Genomic DNA, 10,552 nt, shown 5'->3' on the forward strand with positions numbered 1-10,552 from the left:
ACGAATAGAATATTCTAATCCAGCCTAATTACTAATTTAATGCAGCTGCCTAATCTAGCCAGTTTACCTCGATTGGCCAAGTTTTCTAATCTAGCTGACACAATGATGATCCAACGGTGAGAGCTACCCCCAATCTAACATATAGATCTTACATTTTCTAACAAGTCATTATATCAAATGCTCTTAAACAAATTAAAGCGATAACAAATGAAATAATTATAATCACATAAGCCCATATTTATATGAGAAAATGAAGTACAAAGCAGAAGTTGTAGGCCTCCTTTCACATTCAGAAAATGGGTCTCATCATCAGATTTTAAGCGTGATAGAGGCCACTAAGTAAAGAACCCAAGCTAGAAAAATAGATATGACCATGGTTTTCATGGGAATCCTTCCTCTGTCCCTTCTCAACACCATGGCTTCATAAATTGGCCAACAGTTAGCCATCACAAAACCAGAAATAAACAATTGCACAAAAAAATCTTCTAGTTTTCCCTGTTGCAACACTCTAGATGCCCCCACAATGAAGGAAATCAAATTGATTATGGCAACTGTAGCCAGCGGAACGAACAATGGGGAGGCGACCCCGAACTCGAAGATCCCTTGCTTGTATCGCTTGCGTTGTTCATCGTCAATGACTTTGCTTGTAACGTTGAAACCAAAATCTGAGATTCCAATTAGCTTGAATGTGAATTGGATGAGTGCAAAGGGGTAAGATGAAACACCTCTGATCATCCACATCCTCTGATCATTCCACCACCTTTTGATCGTCCCTCCAGCAATAAGGAAGTCGATGAGATCTTGGCCATACCCACCCACGAAAAGGTATATATACAAATAGAACCATGGATCTGAGACCTGTATAATGTTCATCATTTTATCAACATCAGAACTAAGAGAGAGAGAGAGAGAGAGAGAGAGAGAGAGAGAGAGAGAGAGAGAGAGGTGAGATTTAGGCCGGGTTGGGTCAGGTTGAGGACAACCCTAGCCCAACCAGAGACACCATTCCCTCAACCCTACCCTGACCCAACGCGAGCCATGGGTCGGTGATGGTCAACATTAACCCAACCTGCGTATAAATCTCTCAGCCCTAACTCAGCCCATCTAAACTGTTTTTTTTTTTCCAAATCGGATCGGTAGAGTTGGGTTCTAGCCTAGGGCCAAAAAAACAAAAAAAAAAACACAAAATCATGACCCTGAGATATTTATAATTATGACAAAATTAGAAGACGGACGTCGGGTTCGGGGCGGGTTGGGGTGCCCATGCCCGCAACCCTAAGCCACCCCGATTTTGGCTTTTCGAAACCCTAACGCCCAACCCAGCCCAAGCTGAAATCTGGTTGAACCCTTCGCGTTCAGGTTGAGCCTGACACAAGTTGCACCCACACACACATAGAGAGAGAGAGAGGGAGAAGAAAGGGAGTTTTCTTGTACCTTTGGGAATAAGGTGATTCCATTGAGGAGAGCCAATTGAGGGAGGAAACCATATATTGTAATGGGAACAGCCCAAGTAGCCCAATATGCATAGTGTGCATAGCACATGCCCATGAGAAATGAAATTCTGGTGATACCGAAGGTAAGGGGGTTGTATTTGGAGAAGACAACATCTAGAAGCCCAATACACCATCTTTTGTTCTGCGAAAGCACGTCGTTTAGATGGATTGGCATATCACCCAAGAAAGCCGGCCTCGTCGGTTTACAAAACACGGACTCCCACCCTTCGCTGTGCAATCTGTAATCGGTGTAGTAGTCCTCTACTAGCGATCCATATCGGAAGCCCACCTGCAATTACAAAGTGTAGTAATCCACATATTTTGATCCAACCACAATTACAAAGTTTGAACACAAAAATAATTCACCAGGCAAGTATTCAAAAACAAAAAATGAGTAATGCTTGGGAAGAGTTAGAGAAAAATAAGGAAGAACTCATGTGCCTTTAATATATGCAACAAGTATATCCATAGTTACCGGAAACTTCTTAGATGGGAAGCTCGCTTTCCCAGAAACTCGCATTGGAAGCTAAGTTCTTCTTGCTTCCCAAATTTAGGAGAAGCATGCCTCCCAGATGCTTCCTACAAGTTTCCACTTAATTGAGAGTACTCTTCCTATTTAGGTCATTATTTCTTCCCAAATGAATATTTTTTTAAAAATACATCTTAATTTAAATCAAAATTATGTGGATCTTTTTTCAAAAATCTTAATATTATATGTGTGAGTGTGTGTGTGAATAAAACATTTGAAACTGTAAATTCCTAAAATTTGTAATTCTAATTAGTCATGAAGTCTTATTTTCTACTTGTAATCCTTACCCATATTAACCCTTCCTCCCTAACCTACTACAATCCTATTCTTTCTATGTACTTGTTTGCTTCTAATGAACTTCTTACATGCTTCATGTTGACTTTCAATTAGGGTTGCAACTTGGGTCGGGTTTTACCCGACCCGCATTGACCTGACCCGAAAATAACATGGGTTGGGTTTAGAAATCATGGATCTTAAGTAGGGTCGGTTTTAAATTGGAAAATCCGACTCAATCTTGGGTAGGGCTGGGCTTAAAGGAAAAAATACCCGAAACCCGACCCGACTCATATGGGTGCACTGTGACTTTCTTAAATATCTCTTGAATAACATAGAAAATTATTTTCGAATATATTGATACAATTGTTTTGATTGAGGTGATCATGTCTATTATGTGAAAATATAGTGTCATTCTTAAAGTTATACACTTGATGACATAATTTTAGAAATTTTTGGTGTGAAGATTTGTTTTTTTTCTAGAATCTTTAAAATTAGTCACTATCCTACGCTAAAAAATGAAAACCCGACCCAACCCGAGAAACTAAATTGGGTAGGGTCAGGTTTAGGTATCTCGGGTTTTCCTGTAAAAATTAGACCCGACCCGACTCGAGTTGCACCCCTACTTTCAATGATGCTTCCCATATACATTTTCACTCTACTTTCTTTAGAGCTTCGCTTCCTGCATTTACTCTTTTCCAGACCCCTCGCTTTCCACATCGCTTCTCACACCTGCTTCCCACTCTGGCAACTATGAGTAGGGGTGGAACTCAGGTCGGGTTGAACCCGAATTTAGGTTGGGTTGGGAAAAATCAACCCGAATTGGAAATCGGGTTGGGTCGGGTTGGGGTGTCCAATTCTGATATGTATAAAATTTTCAAACGGCAAACGAGTGAATATTCCAATTTCCAAATTTTATTCCATCTTTCCCGTAACTATTTTCTAATTTCTATCTTTCCCGTATTTTACTATTTTAGTATTTTCTAATTACCTAAAAATAAAACATATATGTATAAGAGGTCAACATAAATTTATCCTTCAGTTACAAAGAGTTTTTATATGGTGGATGCCTGTGCAGGAATGTGAGCAAAAAAAAAGTGGGGACCACAAAGAAAACATGTGCATGATGGACGGGTCAACCAGACCCGAATTGGAAATCGGGTTGGGTCGGGTTGAGGAAATTGCAAATCGGGTTGGGTCGGGTTGAGCCCAGCAGGGTGGGAAATCATGATGGGTCGGGTTGGGTTGGAAAAATGGGTTCCTCGGGTTGGGTCGGGTTGGCCTCAACCCGATCCGAGTTGCACCCCTAACTATGAGTATATCTATTTATTTTTCTAAATCAGATACTACAAAACTGTATGTAAGGATAATTTAAACTTGTAATCTTTTTTCTTTTATCATTTATCTCTTTTTTTTAAAAAAAATGCATCTATTTGCTAGATTAGGGGGAAGGTCACTTTTCACCATAATGTCATTTTCAATTATTTTGAAATCCTCACAATATTTATGTGCGAAACTGATGAATTATATGAAACTGATGAATTATTATTCAATTTCATAATTAATTCGGAAATTTGCATTTAATTAGAAAAATAATTTTGCAATTACTTGGTCTATTTATTCTAAAGTACAAAATACGCGATATAAAAAGGATACTGATATTGGAACTACAAATAGGGTACTGATATTGGCACTACCGAGTTTTAATAAATGCTCAAACTCAGCTTGTCTTTTCTGTTTTAATTACCTTTAGAGTGCAATTTGGGAATTGTAACAAACCTTTGACAGCTATTTAATAAATAAAAGACAAAATGAGTTAGTGCAATTATTAAAACATGGTAGTGCCAATATCAGTACCCTAAAAATATTATAATGTTAAATTATTCGAACAATTTTGAACCTATGATTCTAATTTGGGAAGTGATACATCTGCCCCTTTTTGTTACTTGGGACAGCCAGCTCCAGTGTAACTATGATTGCAGAGGGGCTGCTGATGTACTTCATGCGGTAAGGATTCAACGGGCCTGATAGCCACATACACTGAAGCAGGCTGTCCCATGTAAAGAAAGGGGTGAATTCATCATTTCCCTCCAATTTATACTACTAATATGGGGCTTAATAAACCTTACTTACCTTGGATCCCCAATTTGTGCCATTTTCATAAGTGCAACTCGCTACATGTTGTGCAGCACTTAAGACCGCTCTGGATCGAAGAGACACTGCAGACCTGTGATGGGAATCTAGCACTTCTAACTCTGGCAATGATGGGGGCCCATGGAAAGCTTTTCGTTGGAAGAAAGATCCAGTGCCAGCATACTCGGGGCCCAAAAGCCCATCCATCCCAAGCTGATTGATCTGAAGTGCGCGCTTGTATTCACAGCCGTAGATGTCGTTCTTGTCGATACAATGGAAGTACTGAGGGAATTGAACAAACGCGAGTTTTGGCGCCTTATTCCGGTCCATGATGTAACACATTGCCCGACGTGGGGCTTGAGGATCGTTTGAGTACATATCACAATCGAGTGTGAGAATTACCGGTGCATTGCTCATTTCTGCTGATACCCTGACCTTCATGGATACATAACATTAATGAATTCATTAAAATCATTAACATAAATATTTAATTTGAATGTGTGATTGTCTGTTAAAACGCGGATGCATGTCAAAACGCTGCCAATAGCAAATCTTATTTGACTCTACACGACGAGGTTGATACTATGATTGTAGAGTGTGATGATGCACTTGTTTCTAAACTCCCCAAGCTCCTTGAGTCAATTAAAGGTGTGTCTGAGTCGACTCGGATTTACTATGACTTTGTTCTTGTTCTAGTCTCAAGTTTGCTCTGCCAGGTCAATTAGAAACTCCTTTGACACAACTGAGTAAATGAAAATTGACCTCGTCAATCCTTCGCTTTCTCAAAACAACATATTTTTACCTTGACCAAGTTCTCATATGAGTCCGAGTTTTAAACCCCGGATAAAAACAAATAACCGATGTGAAAATTGAAGTAAAACTAAGATGTATAATATCCTCTAGAATGTATAAAACCGTCAAAATTTCAGCATCACTAGGAGGCAATAGGGCAAACTATTCCAAAACTCTCCGAGTCTTTGTGAAGGTTTATAGACGTCCATTTTTACCTCCACAAATCGTAAGGTTGAGATGATCCTATGGATCTGATTTTTTGGGCACACCCTATCTATGTGTGGGCCCATTAGATGAATGGTTTGGCTCACCCAAACAATGTGGCCCCCCAGTGTATTTTAAGCTAGGGAGTAGGTAAGTAATCTACTCTAGGGAATAGGAGCTCTTTTCTCAATTATGGAAAAGTATTGTGCTTACCAGAGCATTGAGGGCTCCAGCCTTGAAATGGTGGGGAGAAGATTTGCTTTTCTCTCTAGATAGATAGACAAGGTTTGGCAATTCATAGCCTGTAACATCTCTGTCTTTACTACTCTCTAGCAAAACCTGTTCCAAGTATCAGAATTGCTTTGTTATATATAAGGAAGGGAATTGATATTTACACTCTCTTTTTTAATAATACACTCCTATGTAAAACAAGGTGAGTTCGCCCCATTATCAAACATGGTCATGCGGATATCACCAGGCTAAAAATTTAATTCCTAATTGATTAGAGACTGAAGGTAAACCTGAATTATTGTAGGATGGTCTTGCGGAGCGAATCCGGTCGACCATTTCTTGAAGGCATTGCGTTCCTCATCACTAGTGATCTGATCTTCACTGATGTGCCCTCTCTCTAACACCCGTTCCACCCTATCTTTCATGCTCTCATACATCACCTGCAACACAAATTATTATATTTTAAAACACTAAAATGTCTTTGCACTCCACTGCCTTTAACTGTTCTTGACTCCCATATCTATATATACTAGAGGTTTTTACATGGTAGTTGTACATGTAGGCGCACATGAAACCAAAAGTATAGTGGGACCTACTCTATTGGATGATCTTAATCATCCATTTGTTGGTCTGTGGCATAGCTGGGCCTTGACCAGCTAGTGGCCTCCTGCATTGTAAATATGCAACACCCAACCATGTTCCCAGAGACCCTAGCTCTTTAATTTGTGGAGGTTTCTATACCGTGCCGTTCCTTTTGCACCTATAATATCGGAGGGTTACAATCAAACGTGTATTCTACACATGGTTTGTGTGGGAAAACATTATTTAGAACTTTATAGATGTGAAATTTTCTTATACTATTAAATACAATATAAATGTAAATTTCTTTATGCCTTCTAAATATAATATTCAATAAAATTTCTCTATACCTATTAAATACCTTACAGTTTTAAGCTTTGGCTTTATTTTTTAGTTTTACCGTAAAAATTTAACTCTTCATTTGAGATTGTGATAACCGATTGTGAGCCCCTAAACCTAGTATTAGACTCAAAATCAGTTTGGGGGCTACAATCGGTTGTCACAATTTCAAACGAAGAGGGCCATAAAATCACAGTTGAAAAGAAAATTGTACTAATTCATATTTTTTTGGGAACTGATATATTCTCCCCTTTCGTTCCCCGGCCCACGCCTTCCTGTGTAAAAAAAGCAGTCATAAGTACACTAAAGGGGTGGCTCGAGAAAGAAAAGGGGACGAATATATCACTTCCAGTTTTTGTGATACCTTTATGGCATCGGAGCAAGCACCATCAGCAGTCTGAAAGTAAACCTCCGGGCACCTCACTTCAATCTTATTCTCCCTACAGAAGGGTACCCAGTGTTTGGCAAACTTTGCAGCCTCCATCAAAGCATAGAGAGTGAGCTCCGATCCGCCATCATCCGAAACATAGACCGACATCTTATCTGTTGGATAATCAAACGCCATTACTGAAAGTGCGGTGTTTATGACACCCATGGGGGGCTCTTTGTACGGGTCCGCCGTGCAAATGAATGTGTCTAGCGCCGGAAAATCCCTATCGTCTATTGCTCTTGCAAGGTTCTCGAGATATTCCCAGCGCCGGACTGGCCGCCATCGGAAGGCTTGAGTCGTAGACCACATGAAGGCAAGAATTATATCTGATAGTAACAAAGAAAGGAAGAAAGAGAAAGAGCAGAAGCTGATGGAGTGAAAGAGATTAAGGGACCGATGATAGAACAAGAGTAAGATGGCGCACGTGTAAAACACTGCGTGCACGCGATTGAGCATGGCTCGAGGCTCGACCTCGAGCTTGTGAAAAGGTGGGAGTGCTTGATGCTCTCGCATGCCTCCCATCTTCTCTCTTGAAGCAGCTAAGAACAACTGAGTCGTGAGCCTCTCTATTTATAGTCTCTAAGGCCCTGTTCGTCTGAGACTGTGACGACTGATGGATTGTGAGCCCCAAAATGATTATTGGACCCAATAATCATTTTGGAGCTCACAGTCGATCCGTTGTCGCATTCTGAAACTAACAGGGCCTAAGCGTGATGTCAGTACCCCTCGTTACATACCTACCACCCATTCTTTATCTTAGACTAGGGGTGCAACTTGGGTCGGGCTTAACCCAAACAAAATGGGTTCGACTCGATTTTGGGTCGGGTCGGGTTGGGTTGGTGTTGAGGTCTTGGACAACCTGACCTAAGCCGGAACCCAACTTTGCCCTCTAATTTTATTGTGATTTTCAAAATCTTAAGGTTGTTGATTTTTTTTTTGGTCCCAAGCTAACCAGAACCCAATTAGAAAAAAACATGTTAGATGGTTCATTTTAAGGTTGAGAAATTTAGAGGCAGGTTGCGTTAGAGTTGACCATCCTCAGGTTAGAGTTAACTATCTTCGGCCCGAGGCTTGGGTTAGGTTGGGTTATGTCGGGTTGAGGGGATGCTATCTCGGGTGGACTAGGGTTCGCCTCAACCCAACCCGACCCAGCCCAAGTTGCAATCCTAATCTATTACCTTTCTCACTGCCACTTATAATTTTCAATTAAGAGCACTTTGCCATCCAACCAGAAAATCAGACTGCTTGTCATGCATGTGAGCCCGACCACATACGAAATAGATTTACAAACAAAAGTGCAATTTGACGCAACTTATCATGAATATGATGAACTCGGAATCTTGTACATCGCATGATCTTAACCCTTTGATTAGTGCCCTTCAAATGGATAGATTAAAAACAAGGCAATGATCCACAATCATTAGAAAAGACAAATCAAAGGGTTAAGATAATGGGTGCAATTCAGGCGGATTTTTTACAATTTAAATTTATCTTAATACTGGGCCCAGCTGAGATTAAGGCCATGTTCAAAGGGTTAAGATAATGGGTGCAATTCCGGCGGATTTTTTACAATTTAAATTTATCTTAATACTGGGCCCAGCTGAGATTAAGGCCATGTTTGGCTACCGACCGACCGCTATTCTTTTCTTCTTTTTTTTATGATAAATTTAGTTTCTTAAGTGGTGAGAGCGATAGAGCGGGTGAGAGGAGAGATTTGAGAGGGTAAAAAATGAATTAGTGGCCAGAAAACCCTAAAAACAAGGAAACAGAAAACTCCACTCAAATTGTGATTTGATTTTTTGATCCTTTACTCATTCATGCCCTCTCAAATCTCTTCCCCCACCCGGCAATTCAAATTTCAAACACAACTTAAGGTTAATCTTGTTTTCTGTACACCTAATCCCACTTAGTATCAAACCACACCACCATGACCTTGTCTGTGGAATATATTCAATGATAATGCCAAGCTTGGGTGTCACCATCTATGAAAGGACAAACTCGTTTCCAAGAGAGTTTTGTTTGAGTTGAAAAAGTCTAATGTTTTCGCCTGCCTTTGTAGACCACCAATTAACTTTTCTACTCTATTCCTTCACGGCCAGTCGGCCACGTCCACGGCCACAAGTTACTCTCATTGTATGCAAACAAAAGGGAACTGATATAACAATCTCCTCTAGTTTATTCGTGACTACCCTTTTACACTTAGGGGCTGTCCCAAGTACAAAAAAAAAAATGGTGCTTATCCTGCTTTCTATCATTGATTTTTCGGTAGCTACAAAATTCTACAACTGGCAGACTATTTCCCTTCTCTTTGTTCTTTTCCAATAATTTGAGCCAATAATAACATCATTTAACTTATAACAATGTTAATTTAGCCCTGTGATATAGGCATGGTTTTAAATTTCAGACCGGAGACCGACACCGAAATCGCATATACCTGAAACGTTAAATTATTTCGGCGCAATTTCGGAAATTTCGGTAGAAACGCTGAATTATTCGGCGCAATTTCGGAAATTTCGATTGTTGTACCGAAATTTCGGTTCCCAAGGCTGGACATGTCATCATGTGATGAATCATGAGTTTCTATGCAGCCATGCCGTGTGCTCTCCATGCACTCAACCTCTCCAAACTTCTTAAGTAGACGAGTCACCTTCCACTTGCTCTCCATGCACTCAACCTCTCCAAACTTCTCACCTAGGTATTCATGAAACTCTTTTATTTTTAAACTACAAAGGGGGTGGGCCAGGAAAGAAAAGGGGGTGAATATATCATTGCCCTTTGTATTTTCATTAATTAATCTTCTTTTTGTGGGTGTGAAGGGGATTTCACACCTGTATGTACGACTGAGCTTGCAAAGATGGCTGAATACGCAAAAGAGTTTGAGAAGCTAGGAGTGAAGCTCCTTGGTTTTTCATGTGATGACATCAAATCACACAGAGAATGGATCAAGGACATTGAAGAATATGTTGTAAGCCAATTTCTTAATCTGAACCGTTCATCTTGTGGGTCCTATTCCAGAGATGCCCAAACCCAAAAAAGCATTCATCCGACTATCCTTCCTTACCGTCAAATAAGCGAGATGAGAGAAATCTCATTGGAATGTACGGTTAGGATTGTGCGAGGGGGGTCTCATGGATGCCTCAAATTTGATATATACTTCAACCTTTTTATGCATTTTTGGTGCATGGTGTGAAATTTCGGATGAAATTTGGGTAATTTGGACGAAATTTTGGAAATTTAGGACAAAATTACCAAAATTTCGGTCATTTTGCCCTAAATTTCCGACCATTTATACTTTCAATTTATTATTAAATCGGGTTTTAAAAAACGAAATTTCGAACGAAATTACCGCTCGAAATTTTAACAGAAAAAAATGTTCCCTTTAAAGCTGGGGAAGCACAATTGATAATGGTGGATGCAGGGGAAAAGGTCTGACTAGAAAGGGAGGTGCAAGGGCCAATTAATATGGGGCACCGCTGTTTTAATGTTAGCCTTTTACTTTTATTTCTTAGGTAAGCTAGGGTTAAACCTCACCTCTAAGAACAAAGCCTT

At 40.0% G+C, this 10,552-nt stretch overlaps 1 protein-coding gene across 4 annotated transcripts; it reads right to left on the bottom strand.

The window, feature by feature from the left end:
• Positions 1-208: 208 nt before the first annotated feature.
• LOC143847542 (cellulose synthase-like protein G3) lies at positions 209-7,550 on the bottom strand. Of its 4 annotated transcripts, none has more exons than XM_077356420.1 (7): positions 6,938-7,550; positions 6,788-6,844; positions 5,946-6,095; positions 5,638-5,763; positions 4,429-4,863; positions 1,435-1,782; positions 209-858 (listed from the first exon to the last, which is right to left on the bottom strand). In XM_077356420.1, exons 1-7 carry the CDS (start codon positions 7,523-7,525, stop codon positions 310-312), a joined length of 2,253 nt encoding a protein of 750 aa, XP_077212535.1. In that variant the 5' UTR covers positions 7,526-7,550; the 3' UTR covers positions 209-309. The 4 variants fall into 4 exon arrangements, with proteins under 4 accessions (XP_077212535.1, XP_077212538.1, XP_077212536.1 ...); XM_077356423.1 differs by having other exon boundaries at positions 6,788-6,848; positions 6,938-6,989; XM_077356421.1 differs by lacking the exon at positions 6,788-6,844.
• Positions 7,551-10,552: the final 3,002 nt, after the last annotated feature.

The sequence above is a fragment of the Tasmannia lanceolata genome, unplaced genomic scaffold (assembly GCF_043159265.1).
Source record: "Tasmannia lanceolata isolate RefF3 unplaced genomic scaffold, GAP_Taslan_0.1 ptg000015l, whole genome shotgun sequence".
Lineage (NCBI taxonomy): Eukaryota > Viridiplantae > Streptophyta > Magnoliopsida > Canellales > Winteraceae > Tasmannia > Tasmannia lanceolata.

Coding starts and splice junctions, on each gene's coding strand:
- LOC143847542 (XM_077356420.1), bottom strand. CDS start 7,525: ATGGGAGGCATGCGAGAGCATCAAGCACTCCCACCTTTTCACAAGCTC. Junction 6,845..6,937: donor CTTGCTCCGATGCCATAAAG/GTATCACAAAAA, acceptor TTACACAGGAAG/GCGTGGGCCGGGGAACGAAA. Junction 859..1,434: donor GAATCACCTTATTCCCAAAG/GTACAAGAAAAC, acceptor AACATTATACAG/GTCTCAGATCCATGGTTCTA.